Genomic DNA, 18,967 nt, shown 5'->3' on the forward strand with positions numbered 1-18,967 from the left:
ACATTTAATTAGTAACATACATAGGAAACTGTCAAGGAATACATTTAATTAGTAACATACATAGGAAACTGTCAAGGAATACATTTAATTAGTAAAGAGGGGCAGGAGAGATGTTTCGGTGGTTAAGAACATTTGCATTCTTTTAGAGGACATGAGTTCGGTACACGACATAGTCTTCTGGCCTCTGTGGCATCTGTACACATGTGACATTCACTCACACAAAGAACAAGTAAATGTAGATAGTCTACAGTAAATTTGTGTACGAGTTGAGCCCCTTTCTCAAACCTCCACTAAAATGAAGGAAATAGAGAGGTCATAAGCCCCCAAGATCAGGAAGGAAGAGGATGCAGGCGAGAAGGTGTAGCACTGGAAGAGTCGCAGTGGGTCTCCAAGCAACCAACCTGGGTATCAAAGGCAGAACCAAACAGACTACACCCGAACTCTATCCTTCACAACACTCTCCAAGACTGGAGTCTTTGAGGGACTGTGTAGAGGGAAATGTAAGGCAGGGCTGAAAGCCAAGTGGCTGAAAATTAGCTGACGAACTAGCAGGACTCCAGAACCCCGAGTAGCCGGGAGGGATGGAGGTTTTCCTTTATCCTTGAGGACAGTACCTACGAGGACAAGGCAGTGATCGTGGTGGTCAGCTAGGGTGAGAGGGACTGAAAGGAGGGGAGGGGAGGTTCTACGGTGGTCTGCTTTCCCTGGAGCAGGCAGAGGGGAGAACAGAGTTACACGGGGCATTCAGCTCATTAGAAAAGCATACGGCCATCTGGGTTAGGGCAGCACTTTTAGTCCCAGCAGAGGCAGGTGGATCTCTGAAATCAAGGCCAGCCTGGTCTACAGGGTCTCCAGAGGGAGGGAGGGAGGGAGGAGGATACTGATGGTGTCTGACAAACTTGAGAATGTATTACAAGAAAGAAAAGAATAGAGACTAAGAAAATACTTTTCTTCAAAATGAAGATCACAGTTCACAAATGAGGAGAAACACAGGAAATGTCTTCAAATTTTTATAGTCAAATTGTGAGAAAAACCTCTATTGCCTGACCCAACAGCACACACTCAGACTGAAATCTCCACTCTGCTGACATCCGTGACACAAGAGCTCATGTTTCCAAGGAACACAGTTGTCCAAATTAGTCCAGCTTTCAAGGATGACGTCTTCCCTTCCATCCCAGTCACGCTGGGGAGGCTCTTGGCGGCCTCTGGCCAGGTCAGGCTGGGCACAGCTTTATACAGACTCAAACTTCTCTTGCCAGGCCAAGTATCTCTCGGTCAGATTCTTTGCTGAAGGCTTGGTGTGAGCCAACACATCCAGGAAGTCCTGTGTGGTCACAGTATCCAGCTGGATCCCAGGTAAATTGTTGTTCTCTAGACAGAAAGACAACCGTCAGAACGTGGCGCTGCACCTCGTGGGGGTCAGAGTCCTCGGAAGGTTACTAAGTCAGGTCTACAGACAGTGCAGCTCAAACATCTAGTCCTTGATGGCTAGTGCAGCTCAAACATCTGAAGAGGGCTACGGGGTGATGGGGAGATGGAGCTTAAAGCCGTGATACCCATCCCTCAACACACACACACACACACACACACACACACACACACACACCATTCAGCCTCCAAAAGGGAATTAAATACATTAACAAAGTATTATTTACTATCTGTATAGTGCCTCAGATGGAGCCAGCCCCATATTAGTGTGTGCCAGAAAAATAAAAGCCCAAACTCTGAGAAGATTATCATCCGCCAGCAATGTGAGTCTGGCAGCAGAGTACACTGAGGAGGATCAGAGCGCATACAAAAGTGAACACCTCGGAGCCTGGGAAACCAGGCACCGGGCGCCATCTGCTGGTGAGAGGCGGCAGGGCTTCTGCACGAAAAGCAAGGGCTCTGCAGTTCAGCTAAGTCCTGAGCCAATTTTAGTGTGTGTATTTTGAGACAGGGTCTAGTTAAGTTGCCCAGGTTAGCCTTTGACTCAGTCTAGAATCCAGGTTGACCTTAAAGTTGCTCCCGCTTTAGTTCCTAAGTGGCCAGGAAATCAAGCATGCAGCACCATATCCTGCCAAGAGTTCGGATGCTTAAGCACAAAGTTCCCTCCCAAGGCCAGCCATACCTGACTGGTTGTTTTCAAGCACACTGAAGATCTTTCGCACAGGCCGCATGGCTGCCTCCCTGCAGACTAGCTTAATGTCGGAGCCTGAGTAGCCCTCTGTTTCCTGAAATAGTTTCAAAGTCAGGCTGAGCAGGCAGAACGCTGGTGTCCTCTTCATGCTCGTAGGCAGGATCCAGTGACTGAAGGCTAGCTTAGAATTTTGTCATCCCTGTTCACTACACCAGCATCCCTGGGTTCACAACACTGGAGGGAGAGAAGGAGCTAACGAGCCCTGCTAGCCCGTCCGGGTGTCAGTTCCCTCATGCCATCAAATATACTGTGAGAGGCGAGTAGAGGACTGAGCCACCCAGTGTGCTTGGTGAGGCCCTAATCCCAAGTCCAAGATGGCCAAGTATTTTGTTCTTGTGTTAAATAAAGCCATTTCTGCTTTTGAGGGACTTTAGAAAACATTAGGCTGGGTGGTGGTGATGCATGCCTTTAATCCCAGCACTTGGGAGGCAGAGGCAGGCAGATTTCTGAGTTCAAGGTTAGCCTGGTCTACAGAGTGAGTTCCAGGAAATCCAGGGCTACACAGAGAAACCCTGACTCTCGAAAAACCAAAAAAAAAAAAAAAATTAAAAAATTTTAAAAAAAGAAAAAAAAAAAGAAAACATTAGGTTTAAATGTCTACCCAGAGCAGGTATCCTGGAATGTATGCCTGTGGTGGTTATTCTTGGTTGTCAACTTGACTATATCTGCAATTAACTAAAATCTAAGGTGGGTATATTCATGAGGTATATTTTCTTAAATCATTTAAACTTGGAAGACCTACTTTTAATGCCGATCTTTGAGGTGGAAAGATCCACCTTTAATCTGGGCTACAACTTCTGGCAGCGTATCCAAAGGACATGGAAGAAGGAAGTCTATCTTCATTAGAGAGCCATTCAACTACTTATTTGGAATTCTGGAGTATACTGAAGACCTGCTGAGACATCCAGCCTTGTGGACTGAACAACTACTGGATTCTTAGACCTTACTTTGGTAGATAGTCATTTTTGGATGAGCTGAACCACAGCCTGTAAACCACTCTAATAAATCCCCTGTGTGGGCTGGTGAGATGGCTCAGTGGGTAAGAGCACCCGACTGTTCTTCCGAAGGTCCCAAGTTCAAATCCCAGCAACCACATGGTGGCTCATAACCATCTGTAACAAGATCTGACGCCCTCTTCTGGAGTGTCTGAAGATAGCTACAGTGTACTTACATATAATAAATAAATAAATCTTTAAAAAAAAAAATCCCCTGTGTGCATGCGTGCGTGCGTATGTTGAACACATATATGTGTTTTATAAGCTCTGCTCCCCTACGGAACCCTTGTTAGTACAATATCCAATGAGGATTAACAGATACTTATACTGAGTTTTTCTTTGCAAAGGCTTTACCAATTCGTAACCTTCTGTGGACTCTGTTGCCCATTTTAGAGATGAAGTAGCCGAGGCTCAGAGAGTAAACACACCCCTAAGGCCTCTCAGCTCATACGACACAGGGCCAGGATTTGACTATGGGCTCCCTGAATCTGAACCCCAGGCTACTCCCCGCAGCTCCCGGTCTTCTGCTTCGCTGTGGCCAGGCTCTGTCTGTTCATGGGGATCCTGTCTAACGGTCGGTCGCAGTTTGGTGTATGCTGCACCATGCCCTGTGCCTCCCCCTCCAGGCTGCCCACCTGGCTCAGCACGCTGTACTCCAGCTGTGTGTGCAGCTCCAGCGCATGGTTCTTGCTCACAGGCGGCAGCCAGTGGTAGATCATGGCCTGTCTGGCCTCTCGGCTGGGGAGATCAACCAGAATCCTCTTCTCCAGGCGCCGTAACATGGCACAGTCCAGCTCCCTGTATCACAAGAAAACAAATGGATGGAGCGGCGAGCAGTGCTTCAGACAGACAGACTTCTGATACTGATTGATTGATTGATTGATTGATTGTGTGTGTGTGTGTGTGTGTGTGTGTGTGTGTGTGTGTGTGCAAATGTGTTTGGTGGTCAGAGAACAGAGTTTGGAAGTTGGTTCTCTCTTTCTACCCTGTGGGTCCCAAGCGATCAAACTGAGGTCATCAGGCTTGGTGGCAGCTTGCCTGCACTCAGGAAGCCATCTCACTGGCCCCAGTAACTATATTCTAAGTGCAATCTAGCTTTACAAGAAGCAATTCTGTATCTTAACTGTCACTGTGTATCTATAACTGAGTAGTTACTGCAGTTACTCCATGTTATTTGAAAAAAAATTTTTTTAATATGTGAAAAGAAGAAAAGAAGGGAGAAAAGAGCCCCTTCCAGACTCTGCATGTAGAGGAGGTCCTTTCAGTGACAACAGGATGGGACATCTCACAATGACTCAGCTACAAGTACTTCATTGAGCTGGACTCAATCTTGCCAGCGAGTCGACCATTCATCCCTGCTAGAGTGAATAACCACCTTGCTTCACTGCTCAGGTGAACTCAGCACCAGTACCTCCTTGCTAAGTGCCTGTACTAATGCGGCCTTTTGGAACACTCGTCCCCACGTCCACCAGTGCAACTTCACATTTGTAAATCATTTTCCTAATCTTTTTTGTTAAGTTATATCTGGTTTTTTAAATATTTTTTAATTCATATGAGTGTTCATCCAGAAGAGGGAATTAGATTACGAGCCACCACGTGGTTGCTGGGAATAGAACTCAGGACCTCTAGAAGAGCCACCAGTACTCTTAACCACTGAGCCACCTCTCTAGCCTCTTCCTAAACCTCTTAATATGAATAAACATAAAAGCAGAATAACAGACCACCATCCACCTATTACCCACCATCCTGAGTGAACAGCAGGCCACACTTGGCCACATCTGCCTCATGTGCCTTACTCAACATTTCTAAACAGACTGCATCACTAACCCCATCTCTAACACGCACATATTTCTGAGAAAAGGCACACTTTGTTTCATGGTTGTGACCACGATACTTGACACAGAAGAGACCGACTTGTGGCATGCCCACTACTCAGCCTGTGTTCAGCATCTCCAGTCATGCCCAAATCTCTCTCCAGGACTTCCCAACCAAATCCAATGACAGTGGATTGTGCACAGCCATGTCTCCTAAATCCATTACTCAAAGCCAGCCTCTCTGCCCTGGCCTCTTGAAGAGAAACAAGGCTCCTTGTGAACTGCTCCACATCCTAATTGTGTGATGCGTCCTTCTGCTGTTACTCAGCTCTGGAGAGTCTGTTTCTCTGGTGATGTGCTTGTGCGTGACAGCACATCAGGATGCATTTGTGCATGTCTCCCCATCAGTGACAAGTGTCACTTTTTGAGATCATCTGATGATGACCTAACTATCATAAAAGACACATCTTGTAATAAGTATTAAACGTTCTGTGTGCAAGCCTTTGACACCCATGGTTTCCCCAACTTCTCTCCATTAGTAGTTTGTAGAAACTGCTAGTACCTTTATTTGAAGGAATTCTTGTTCATACGTGCTTCCACACAGTGATTTAAAATTGTTTTTATCCTAGATCTTTACTAGGAATGACTGTGGCATTCTCTAGCAGCTCTACAATGGAGCTGCTTGGTTACCTTGTCACCATTTCCATTATTAATGGTTACTTTGTGTGTGACCTGTGAGCTCTTTGTATGTGAAATTTTCAAACTCAGAGAAGTGTAGAAACATTTAACTTTCTATAATAGAAATGAGGAAATGCCTGTGTGTTTGTCTGCCTTAACAATGATAAGAAGTAACAAGAGCGTGGACTGTAATCCAGCACCCAGGAGGCCAAGGAGGACTGAGGGCTGGAGGTCAGCCTGGGTTACAGAGAGAGATCTTTTCTGATATGGGGGAGGGAGGAAGGAGGGGTGAGAGGAGGACTTTAACTAAGATGGTACTTAAAGTTGAGAGGGGATACAGTCGCCCCCATCTCTTTCTGCAATGCCCTAAAACAGGTTAATAACTGGCATAAACCTACAAAAGCAAATGGAACAGGAGAACTGGTAACAATATCAGAATCTTCAAGCTGGAACGCCTACTTATCAGTGATGACCAATTTGCAAACCCGGAGAAGCTGCAGTAAAGAAAGCCAAGAAACAGCTGAGCATGGTGGTGCATGCCTTTAATCCCAGCACTCGGGAGGCGGAGGCAGGCGAATTTCTGAGTTCGAGGCCAGCCTGGTCTACAGAGTGAGTTCCAGGACAGCCAGGGCTACACAGAGAAACCCTGTCTCAAAAAACAAGAAAGAAAGAAAGAAAGAAAGAAAGAAAGAAAGAAAGAAAGAAAGAAAGAAAGAAAGAAAGAAAGAAAGAAAGAAAGAAAGAAAGAAAGAAAGAAAGAAAGAAAGAAAGAAAGAAAGAAAGAAAGAAAACAAGCTGATCCACTGATCCAACCACATACACTGCCCTCCTCCCCAAGACCCTGGGGGCAGGCAGTATCCCTTTCCCTTAGTGCTGAGGTGAAGACCAACAGAAGAGGGAGAATGAGTTAAAATTTGTTTAAGAAACAGATCATAATTTCTTCCCTGCATCCTATGGGAAGGGCCTGCCTCTGTCCGCCATACCTGTCAGGGGCACAGTGTGTGGGGGGGGGGGAGGAGGGGGGTGATTCTCTGCTGAGAAACACCAAGCAGGCCAAGCAAGTCAGAACTGTGTTGTGTTGAAAGCAGTGTATGTGTGTGTTAGCCCTCACGCAACAGTGAGGCGCCAGCTTTCTACCCCAAGCTGGGTGGTTCCCAACATTCTGTAACTCCCATCTCAGGAGATCTGATGCCCTCTCCTGACCTTCACGGGCACTAGGTACATAAGTGGTTCACAGACAAACACGCAGGCAAAACACATAAGAGAATTTTTTAAAGTTGTGTTAGTACCTAGGAACAGTGACAGTGGTCAAACATGAGTACCCTTATGTACCCAGAAACCCTTCGAACACCCTGAAGACGCAGGCTTCCATTCATTGTTACCTGTAGGAACAGCCTTTTATCTGAGTTCTGCCTTGTACCAGTAGGCCTAAGAGTCTTTGCTCTACAGCCCTTTACAGAAATCCTCCAACTGCACCAATTTCACAGATTTTCCTTGGTTTCCTAGCTCCATCATACTCCACGAAGGGAAGACTCTGTCTTAAGGAGATCATCGGTCTAGAAGGCCAGCAGAGCCAATCCCAGGAGTTCCAGGAAAAAGAACAGAGGAATCTCAAGAAGAAGACAACTCCAGATAATGTTCCAGATTCCTAGTAACAGGGTTTCTATATTTCAAATGTTAATGGAATCTAAAGTTTAAACAGCATTTACTAAATGATAGACACATTTCAAGTATATTATAGATGCTAATATATACATATATATATATATAAATATATAATATATATATATATATATATATATATATATATATTACAGCAACCTCCTGATGCTGTGCTATTGTTGCTTGCATTTTGAGGACAAAGGCTTCAAAAGTAAAGTAACTCAGTCCTGACGCTCAGAATGACTCAGGAGATGTGCTAGGTTACCGTGCTGAGGGCAGCAGACTCTCACGCTGCATCGTGGAGAGACTTCAGAGCACCAAGAAAGGATGACAAGTTTTCAGAGAGAAACAACAGGACACATACAACATGTTACACATAACACTTCTCAAGCCATGGTAGTCCATACTTGTAATTCTAGAGCTCTGGAAGCTGAAGGAAGAGGATCAAGTGTTTAAGCAAGACTGGCCACACAGCAAGTGCTGAGCCAGTCTAAGGCAGCAGAGCTAGATCATGTCTAATTAAAAGCAACAACAAATTTTATCCATAGCAACATGAGATGTTAAAAGAGACTTCTAAATTCTAAGGAAGAAAATAATTTCTAATAAAAATCTATAGCCTGGTCGAATTATATGGATCAACAGTACAGACAGTTTCAACATGTGAGACCTAAACAGTAAAACAAGCCAAAGCTGGGCAGGACCCAAGCACCGGAAGTACTGACACAGAAGAGGAGGACATCGCCAGAGTGGCAAGGCAAGAGCTCAGGGTCCCCTCTGCAGACAAGCAACTCCGTATGGACCGGGTTTAAAGGTCTGGGAAGACGTATCTGCAAGGAGAAGAACGTGATAGAATGGTCCGTCTAAGGGTATCAAGCAAGTACTTATTTGGACAGTACCTAATTCTTGTCCCCATCTCATCCTGGGTGGCTTCTTTATAGGATGCTCAAGACAACAGAATCACATAGAGGGGGTGGGAAAGCAATCCTTCACTATAGATGTCTGTATTGATCAACTAATGCCCTAAAGTGAGAGATTTACCTCAAAACTGCTTGTGGGTACAACATAAGTGCCACTCTCTGACAGTCGGGCCTGATGAATGCACTCTTAATGACATCAATAATCATACAATCATATGAGAGAGGAACAGAGGACAAATGGAATGGACCAGAAATCATTCTTTATGCCAATATGTTTATATATATATAAATGTAACTTGTGGCCACCAGAGAAGGAGCCTCCTGGCTCTTGCACTTAGATTTTACACTAGCTATTTTTGTTGTTATGACTCCTTCCTCCTGGTGATTTAGTACTTCTCCCCCCATCAGTGGTCAAATCAACCAATAAGCATGAGGTATGTAAGACATGAAGCCCAGTGAGGCTCTCAGACCTCTGCCTAGTCTATACAGAGCACTATATACCCCTGGCCACACTGGGCCACGATGCCTTGGACCAGACAGCCTACAATGCCTTGGACCATGATGCCTTGGACCAGACAGCCTAAGTATCCGCATCAGACCTGCCGGTCCCTCCTCTGCCACGTCGCTGTGTACTACATCACCCTGCACCTGAGATCATTCCACAGTTCACAGCATGGAGAAACCAAGAACAGTTCAAGTTCGTTCCTTCAACAGTTGCAAGCACTTCAAGTTTAATCGATCTCAGTGTGCTAACAGAAGAGCCAACTACTGTGCTGTAGACAGTCTTTGCAGTCCATCCGTAGCCACCATAAAGTAAATGGTGGTGACAAGACCATCCCGGAAGAGGAGACTGAGCTGTCTTTGACATAACAGGGAGTCAGAGAGTCAAGCGCTGCCTTCTACAGTGAGCTCACATGGAAGGCCACCTACTTACACACTTCCCTAGATGGATCCACTTGCTGTCCTTGAACTCAATTTCCATTCTAGTTCCGACGTGTGCGCATGTGCATATGTGACTGTGTGTGCCTGTGTATGTCTGTGTGTGCCTGTGTGTGCATGTGTGTCTATGTGTGCATGTGTGCCTGTGTGTACCTGTATGTGCCTTTGTGTGCATGTGTGCCTGTGTGCCTGTGTGTGCATGTGTGTCTGTATGTGCCTGTGTGTGCATGTGTGTCTGTGTGTGCCTGTGTGCCTGTGTGTGCCTGTGTGCCTGTGTATGCCTGTGTGCCTGTGTGTGCATGTGTGTATCTGTGTGCCTGTGTGCCTGTGTGTGCCTGTGTGCCTGTGTGTACCTGTATGTGCCTTTGTGTGCATGTGTGCCTGTGTGTGCATGTGTGTTCTATATGTGCCTGTGTGTGCATGTGTGTCTGTGTGTGCCTGTGTGCCTGTGTGTGCCTGTGTGCCTGTGTATGCCTGTGTGCCTGTGTGTGCTTGTGTGTGCATGTGTGTATCTGTGTGCCTGTGTGTGCCTGTGTGCCTGTATGTGCATGTGTGTCTGTGTGCCTGTGTGTGCCTGTGTGTCTATGTGTGCCTGTGTGTGCCTGTGTGTATCTGTGTGCATGTGTGCTTGTGTGTGCATGTGTGCCTCTGTGTGCCTGTGTGCCTGTGTGTGCATGTGTGCCTGTGTGTGCCTGTGTGCCTGTGTGTTCATGTGTGTCTGTGTGTGCCTGTGTGCCTCTGTGTGCCTGTGTGTGCATGTGTGCCTGTGAGGTTTGTTGAGTACATGGCAGGGAGGAAGATGAGGCAGTAACTGCAGTGCTTCCATGGCATCTTCATGTCATTTTCTTCATGTGCACCTTCTACTCTGTCAAACCCAGAGCAAGTGCTCTGTATGCAGTAAAGGCTTTTTATTTGCTTTAATATTTATTGTAAAAAAAATACTTATTATACCAGGCATGGTGGTACACACCTATAATCCCAACACCTGTGAGGTGAGGTGGGCAGAGCACAGGATAGAGATGAGCCTGAGCCACACAGTGAGTTCAAAGCCAGCCTGAGCTCCATAGTACAGCCATGTCTTGAGAAGCAAAACGAAAACCAATGCTACTCCTTTCTGTATGTGCAGCTCACATGGCACAGCGTGCAGCCCCAGCTCATAGATGGACAGTATGTCTTGGATCCCTGCTTCCTAGAAAGATGTGTGTCCAGGGCATCTCCTCATCAGAAAGGCCCTGAGCTTGCTTGCCTCTCCTCTGTCCTGATGGTTCGCTGGAGAAACACATAACTCAAAACTACACGGACAAAACACCAAGAAAAGTTTGCTCTTCCCAGCCACAGGATCAGAAAAAGGAGATTTATGAGACAGAACCCTTTTTGAGACTGTAAGTTCTCATGTAGAGTATTGAAAAGTTCCCAAGAAACCCCACTCTGCTGGGCGCATGAATGAACTGTGGATGCAGAGAGAGTGGCTTTGTATAAGATGGTCTATTCTCTTAAACTCCCAGAGTTATTTACTAAGGGGGATGTGCTTAGCGCTATCCAGGTACTAAGTACCAAGCATCCATGTGTGCATGTGTGTGCATGTGTGTATTAAGACCTTATAGCCATCATTAGTTTAGATTAGTGGAGGGAAGCTGCATGGATGTGAAGGAAGTGCTGTACCTTCATTCTCAGTGGAAACCATGGAAACTGTGAGACTCGGGGTGACCTGCCAGGCTCACTTGGCAGCGCTTCTGAGGATGTCTCAAGAGATGCATGTCCGGGGCCTCTCCTCTCATTAAAGAGGCCAGAGGCTCCAGCAAGGGAGCCTTCGCAGGGCAAGTCATTGCTCTTCTCATGTGTGAACTCTGAGTATCGTTTTAATGGAGTGAAAATCACCTGGCATTACCTATTGATTACCCCCAAAATACTATACCAATAACCAAGGGGGGAAAAATCTAATGGCTCTGACCACAGCAATGAGATGAATGAGATGAGAAATCTTATCTTAAAGCCCCTTTTAAAACTCAATTGATTATTTAAAAGATACTTTTTGGATGTAGCATGGAACCCTCCTGGAGGCAGGGGGAAAGTTCTCAAGTGCCAAAAAAAGAGGCTCAAAACCAAGACTAGATAGATGAAGATGTAAGTATGGCTGACTTAGTTACAATGGGTTACATTTTAAAGGTTTTGTGTGGGGCAACGCAGACTCAATAGAGGGAGAATCAAGACTTGCAGTGTCAAGCAAATCCCTGTATATCTGATGGGCACATGCCCATTATGACAGCGTAGGTTAGGATGTCCCCCCATGAGCAGTGGAAGCCATAAGGAAAATGAGTTTCTGCACTGCTCTTAGGGAAGGAGGGTCTTCATGGATAGTTCAGAACAACTGGCTTAACTATGACAGTCCCAGATAGCCTAACCTGAGAAGAAAAGTTAAGTCAAAATGGTCCAAAACCCAAACAGTCAAATAAATTATCTCTACAGGACCCCATTACATGACTCCTATAGATAGCACCTACATCACTAATAGAATTACAAAACATGTTACAACCACCATGAATGAAAGTCAGAAGGAAAAACCAAACAACAGAAATGCACTCCACTGACCAGAGAATAAAATAATGTTTAAAATTGATAAGGAAAGAAAAGGGTGGATCAAAAACATGAGCGAGAGAGTTTCAAATGGTACCTCTGGTGACTGAAACCCCTGGCTTTTCTACAATAAATAGTGAGAAGGATTCTGAAAGGCCGGAAGAGGAGGCAGACTGGCTGGGGACCTGGGGACTTGGAACTGTCATGGCAACGAGGGCCCTGAGCTTGCTTGCTTCACCTGTCCTGATGGTTAGCTGGAGAAACCCAGAACTCAAAACTTCACAGACAAAACACCAAGAAAAGTTTGCTCTTCCCAGCCACAGGATAAGAAGAAGGAGATTTATGAGACAGAAACCTTTTTGAGACTGTAAGTTCTCATCCAGTCAAGCACAGCACGAGATACCCCTCCCCCCACCCCACCCCGAAGGAAGGGGGCGTGGCAAGGAGAGAGCAGAGTCAACAGTGGTGGGGATAGGGGGTGGGGGGGGTGGGGGGTGGGGGGTGGGGGGACATAAAAACAAAGAAACAAAAATACCTCTCCAAAAGAAAAGCCAAATGAATGCTGGGTCACTAACATAATAGAACAGTGTATAGAATTAAGCAAGTTTGCAAAGGTGAGCAGAGTGCATCAAGCCCTGAACACACAGCGAGCCACCATTCCACCCACTGGACAGCCATGGGCAGGGCTTGAGCACATGGTGCTCTACATCTTGTTTCCATTTTGTTGGTCTGCTGTGCCGGATGGATCCGAAGGCCTCAGTCCCACATTGGAGGCAAGGACTCTGCTTTCCCAGCTAGAGCCTGCTTTTTGCACAATGCGCATTGACCTGTGGCAGACCACATTAGGAAAATGTAGACCTGGACAAAGCCCAGAGTTGAAAGATGGAGCCTCAAAGAGCACTTCTCCTCCCAAGTCCAGAATGCTGGTGGTTTCTGTGCAAAAGAACTGGGGTTACGTTAGGCGATCTTTTCCATTCACAAACATGTGTTTCTATGGGAACACCACACCAGGAAGGAGTGTCCATATGGGAAGAAATCCATCTGCACAGTGGTAGGAAGGCAGCTGGGCTGGCAGCTGCCTGAGGAATGTTTTAAATCCTATAGAAAATGGAAGGACAGTCCCAAGGGGATGGCCTTGTGAGTCACTGCTGGTGTCCCCTACACAAGCCGGGACAGATTCATTTGCAGAGCAGGGGTCTCTTGGCTCTTAAGACTTCTTTTGAATCTTAGAGGAAAGTTTCCCCCTGGCATTTTCAGCCTGCAGCTTGGCTATGCCAGGACCTGCTTTCATCAAGGTTCCTGGAGTGTCTAGCCATTTGGCAGCCCCCACACTTGATTGGTACAAGCTACCAGAGAGTTAAGTAGACATCTCTCAATGGAATTTGCCTTAATGGGCCTGTTCATTCCCTCTGGACTGCTGGGCCTGAGCTTGTGAGTGTGCAGCAATCAAAGCAGGTCAAATTAGCCCTAATTATACTCACTAAGTTTCTCACATCGCCATTACATTAAGTGGTAATATTAAATGTGCAACATTTTTTATGCCTCTCGTTGCTCACTTACACATCCGATGACACAGAGAAGTGGTTTCTTCTTGTCCTCTCTCATGGCACAGACCAGCTACGGTATGTGAGCAAAAACTGTACGCCATCTCACTGCTGAGACAGTGATAAAGGATAGCCCGGTGCCCGGATGATGCTTTTGACCAGAACTGCCCCAATTGTAAGGAATTTGATATTTTAGGACTGAGTCTTCACATACTAGTTGGTTATTCCTCTGGGGTAGACTGCTTGAAGCAGATAAGCACCCTTCCTCAAGTGGGATCCTGAGGCCAAGGAAAATCTTAAGAATATTCCTTCTTCAGAGAGTCTTTCCTTATAAAAGGGTTTGTCAATATACCACAGGGGGTTAAAATACAAAACCCTTCCATTCAGTAACCCCACCTCCAGGTGTCTTTTCTAAGGAGCAGAACTGTACCCAAAGGTGTGACTTTGTGCATGTGTGCACACCGGTTTATGTATGCACACTTCAGGGGTGTATGTGCATGTGTGCACACCGGTTTATGTGTGCACACTTCAGGGGTGTGTGTGCATGTGCACATGCATGTGTGGAGGCAAAAGGACAATCATGGGGTGTCAGTCCTCAGGTGCCAACCCCCCTTCTTTGAGAAAGCCTTTCACTGGCCTGGAGAGGCTAGGTTGGCTGGCCAGTGAACCCCAGGAATCTGCCTGTCTCAGCCTCCCCGATGCTGGGATTCCAAGCACCTTTCTGACTGAGCCCTCTCCCTAACCCTGTTTACAAAGGCTTTTATTGCAAGGGCATTCATTTCAATGTTAGTTATTAATAGGGAAAGTTTGGGAACACCATATCTACTCAGCGAGAAGGAATGATTAAATTATGGTATAGTCCACGTGGGGAATTTCTGGGCAGCCATTACCAAATCCAGTTTTCAAGGATTATTTAATGACATTGGAAATGTTCTCACTATAATGTTAAGTAATAAAGGCAAGACACTAGTGGGATTGCAGACTAGAACAACTTCTATGGAGGGAAATTTGGCAGGCTATCCCATGATTCCATGCCCATTACCCTTTGACCCCATGGGTTTCCTTCCAGTAACCTATCCCAAAGCTGCATGGGCAGAACACAAGAGTAGCACAGTGATACCCACTCCTTACTGAGTTACCATCTGCAACAGCAAGAGCATCACTGGGTGACTGACTGGATACCTTCCAGATACACACCATGTTGTGGTGTGCCGCCCTTTGTATATGAGATAAACACAAGCTGTGTGAAGCTGCTGCCTGTAAAACATGGAGTGCTGTTTATAGTAAAACTTAATGAATAACTGGAACGTGTAGATTTTAAAGTAATAAAAAGCTAGAGTAGTAACCATCTTTACTAAAGCAGGTAAATCAATAACCATTGTTTATTCTCAGTATTATGCATTGTACTGCGTACGTTACACTTAGATACAGTTAACATTTCGATAGGTTTATTGACACCAGCATCAGCAGACATATCAGCAATGTGCTCACACTCTGTAATGTAGGCCCTCTGTGACTCCATTATTATCTCACAGGACCATGGCTGTATAGGCAGCCCATCATTGCCTGAGGCAGGCAGTACATGGCTTCAGGACGTTAACAAGATTCGGAAATTAGTACCACAGGCAATCATAGGACAAACACTCTCTCCACCCCCAATCCTTCAAGTAGCTGAGACTGACTTCAAATCACCATGCAGCCAACAATGACCTTGAACCCTTGATCCTCCTACTTCTACTTCCCAAGTGATTATCTGCCAGTGTTACCACACCAGGCTGGTACTGCATCTCTTGGTTGCATCAGGAGGCTACATAGAGTAGGAGACTTACATCATCTAGGCTTGTGCTCCTGTGAAATGGTGAATCTCAACAGTCAACGTCATGGGTCCTCTGAGCAGGTCTCTGAGGAAGGATTAGCTGAGATAGAAGACCCTCTTCAAGGCTGTAGGGCCCAAATATCAAAAGGTCTGGGCAAGATGCAGAGCTGCTGGCTGCCTGTTTGGCTACCTTCTTGCTGGTGAGTGCATCAACACCATGTGCATGCTACTGCAGAGCCGAGCCTAACTAGCATCAGAACCTAGCTTGTCTGGCCTCCCAGACAGGACAGAAAACAGAAGATTTCTAGGTTCTTTCAAGGCCTTCGGCTCAGACTGAGAAAGCCAAGACATGGCTTAGGAACGGAGCAGCTTCCAGGCTCTCAGCCATTCCAGCATGCCAATGGCCATGGTTGGAACACCCAGCCACTATCAGTTCTAGTAGACACCTCCTTTTGGTTTGTTTTTCAGACAGAGTCTCACTATGGAGTCCTGGCTATCCTGGAACTCACTATGTAAAGCAGGCTGGCTCAAATTCACAGAGTTATGCCTGCTTCTGCCTCAGGAGGGGTGGGATAAAAGGGGTGTTCAACCAGGCCCAGTACAAATCCTGTTTTATAGTACACATACATTTGTTGGTTCTGTCATTCTAGAAAAATATAAGATACACAAGAACCTGGCTCTAATCCCCACACAATGCAGACGATAGCTGTAATAATAATAATAATAATACAATGACAATACATAGCACAGGTAAACGGCATGACTACCTGAAAGCAGTGGTCATGAGCTCTGCAGTACGTGGGTGATAGTTCAAGGGAGTTTCTTTAAAAACTCACTAACTCATCGTGGGGAATATTGCATTCCTGTAATCACAAGAGCCAGGAGTCAGAGGCAGGGGGTCCAGAACTCGAGGCCAGCTCCAGTACAGCTGAGATCCAGCCCAAACAAAACCAGAATAAAAATCAGTGTCGGGCTGGCGAGGTGGCTCAGTGGTTAAGACTGCTCTTCCAGAGGTTCTGAGTTCAAATCCCAGCAACCACATGGTGGGTGGCTCACAACCATCCGTAATGAGATCTGATGCCCTCTTCTAGAGTGTCTGAAGACAGCTACAGTGTACTTAATAATAATAAATAATATAATAATAATAATAATAATAATAGACAAAACCTAATGGCCTTGTGCTAAACAAGCCTTGAAATCATGGAACAGGCCGAAAGTTCTAAAATATCTTTCTCAGTTTGGAAAAGTGGAGGAGGGGCTTGCTCACTGCTGGCGTATTGCCTGATTTTCTAGATTTCAGGGTAACCAAGCCAGCCCATTGGGCGAGAGAAGCCCGAAAGTGTTTCTAAGAAACAGCTTAGGAGAGCTGCCAACCAGAAGCACTGGCAAGACTGTAGCCGCTGGGGATGGTCAGATCATGGTGAACTCCAGGCCAGAAGGACACCGGGAGGTCAAAGGTCAGGGAAAGAGGTCTTCTTGCAGCTGAGGAAGAGCAAGAAGAACGTGGCAAGGTTTCTCCAAAGCTGTGCTCTTCCTAAGCAGAACAGGAAGGCTCTGCCCACACACATTCAGGTAGCAAAGCGTGCTTAGGGGCGGGCACACTTCTGAGTAGACTTGGTAAGGTGCACACTTCTAATCGTGCTAGTTTTAGGTTCTAGGTCACAAGCTCACTCTTCAGAAAGTTTTCACAGAAAAACAAAGAACAGCTTTGAAGTTTAATTACTATATATTTTTTTTTTTTATGAGCATGAGTGCTTTGCCTGCATGTATGTCTATCAACCACATGCATGCCTGGTGCTGGAAAGGATCAAAAAAAAAAAGGACATCAGATGCCCTAGGGACTAGAGTTTCAGGTGATTTGTGAGCCACCGCATGGGTGCTGTGAGTCAAACCCAGGTCCTTTGCCAGAGCAGTAAGAGTTCTTAAGCGCCGAGGCAGCCCAGGTCCGGGGATGCTGCACTCACAAGAGATGTACAGCAGAGGGACCAGACCAGTACGCCTTAACCCACAGATCAATCCCACCATCAGCAAACGTAAGAAAACAAGACGTTGCCTGCCTCAGGGTGCGATGCAGTGTGATGATGCTCCGAACACAGAGCCAAACTTTTATGGAAAGAAACAAAACCTGCTGAACTGACTCATCAGCTCCATCTTTAGCCTAGAGCACACATCGCAGTGAGAAGACACTGGCAAGGCCACCACTGACCCTGGCCAATCAACACAGCACTGCGAAGCACAGCTGGAACTACTGGATCTACAAGCAGACGCAAGGGCCCTCCACTCTTCTGGAAAATGTGTGTTTAAGTCTCCCAAAAGTATAAACCTGCCACACTCATGTTAGGAGCTCGACAGCTTCACAATGGCTTCACGCCCACCTGGTGAACACCCACCCATGACCCCGCAGTGGAATAAAGAACAAGATCAAATGTGGTTTGGTCCTTTTCAAAGTAGAAAGCCTTGGAAAGTGGGGAACAAGGACACAGAGCAGCAGAAAACAAAACAAAACAAAATCCACTGGCTAAGCCAATGGACTTGTGCTGCTGTGGCCAATACAAAGGGCACACCCAGAGCCAAACATCTATGTGGCTTCTAATAACGTTTATTTAAATCTATAAATAGTGATTCTCTATTGGATTCCACTCTATATTATATATAAATATATCTTCAAATGTAAAAATGCTTATCATCTAGGCATAGACAAACAAGTCTTCAAGTGTGTAAGGAGGTGGACCCAGGTTTAGATTATGAATGTATTTAACATGTGAACTGCCTAAAATTTGTCTTGGTCTCTTCTTGTTTGGGACCCCAGATGATCAGCAAGTACTACAGAAGAGCTTTCTGTCTGTCTCTAACCGTGGAAAAGGAGATGGGGTGGGGTGAGCAGCCCCAGCTCCGCTCACTGCCTTTGAGCACAGGCTGATTGTCCCTCGACCCTGGACACCCTCTGAGAATGTCTCCTCATGCATCTCCTTCCCTATCCAGGACATAAAACATAACAATGGGAAAATGTTTGGAGAACTGGAAGAGGATTATAACATTTTTAAAATATATTCTCCAAGTAGATATTGTTTTCCCCTAGTCAACGTTTCTTATTTCCCAATTCTTCTTCTAGAATTGTTCCTAAACCACTCTGGGATACAGTTTGAATAAAAGACTCTGAGAGTAGATTATATTTTCAATTAGAGATTATTTAGTTTTCTATTTACTATATGGCATTAAAGAAAGGATTTTTCTACTAACTTAAGAAAGTTTAATTTTAATACCAATAAAACCGAAACATTGTTTCTGGAATGTTCTTTGAGAACTAGAGATATTAAGTTCTTATAGTTCTATGCAAAACCTCTGCTTGATTTTAGAAAGCACGGTATAGTCAGTCCTTACGTCCCAATCTCATTTCTGCTGCTTTAGTAATAATATAAAAAAAATAAAGTCTGACAAAGGCAACTTAAGGGGGAGACAGTTTATTTTAGCTCACAATTCCCAGTTAGAGTCCATCGTAGTGGGAAAGGACCCATGGTCAAGAGCAGAGAAAAATGAATGAACGAGTGCCCCTTGGTGAGCTCACCTTCTCTGCTCTCACACTGTAGAACCTAAACCCAGGGAGTGGCCCTGCCCACTTTTATGCTAGATCCTTATATCCAAAGGCAATTGATTCCTGGCCACGCCTACACCCAGTGTGGATTCAGTTTGTGTAGAACTTCCATACCTCCTCTTATAGCTCTTTTTTCTGTTTTTGTTTTTGTTTTTGTTTTTGTTTTTTTTTTGTTTTTTGAGACAGGGTTTCTCTGTATAGCCCTGGCTGTCCTGGAACTCACTTTGTAGACCAGGCTGGCCTCAAACTCAGAAATC

The 18,967-nt window shown here is 45.6% G+C and overlaps 1 protein-coding gene across 1 annotated transcript in view; it reads right to left on the reverse strand.

Moving 5' to 3' along the window:
• Nucleotides 1-1,111: 1,111 nt before the first annotated feature.
• The window catches only part of Katnal2 (katanin catalytic subunit A1 like 2), a 70,948-nt gene continuing 53,092 nt past the window's right edge, over nucleotides 1,112-18,967 (reverse strand). Inside the window, exons 12-14 of the mRNA XM_021214339.2 lie at nucleotides 3,810-3,972; nucleotides 2,111-2,213; nucleotides 1,112-1,371 (exon numbers count right to left, since the gene is read on the reverse strand). Of these exons, the coding sequence (XP_021069998.2) occupies nucleotides 1,232-1,371; nucleotides 2,111-2,213; nucleotides 3,810-3,972 (406 nt within the window). The 3' untranslated portion in view covers nucleotides 1,112-1,231. The remainder of the gene's footprint in view (nucleotides 1,372-2,110; nucleotides 2,214-3,809; nucleotides 3,973-18,967) is intronic.

The sequence above is a fragment of the Mus pahari genome, chromosome 15 (assembly GCF_900095145.1).
Source record: "Mus pahari chromosome 15, PAHARI_EIJ_v1.1, whole genome shotgun sequence".
NCBI classification, from domain to species: Eukaryota; Metazoa; Chordata; class Mammalia; order Rodentia; family Muridae; genus Mus; species Mus pahari.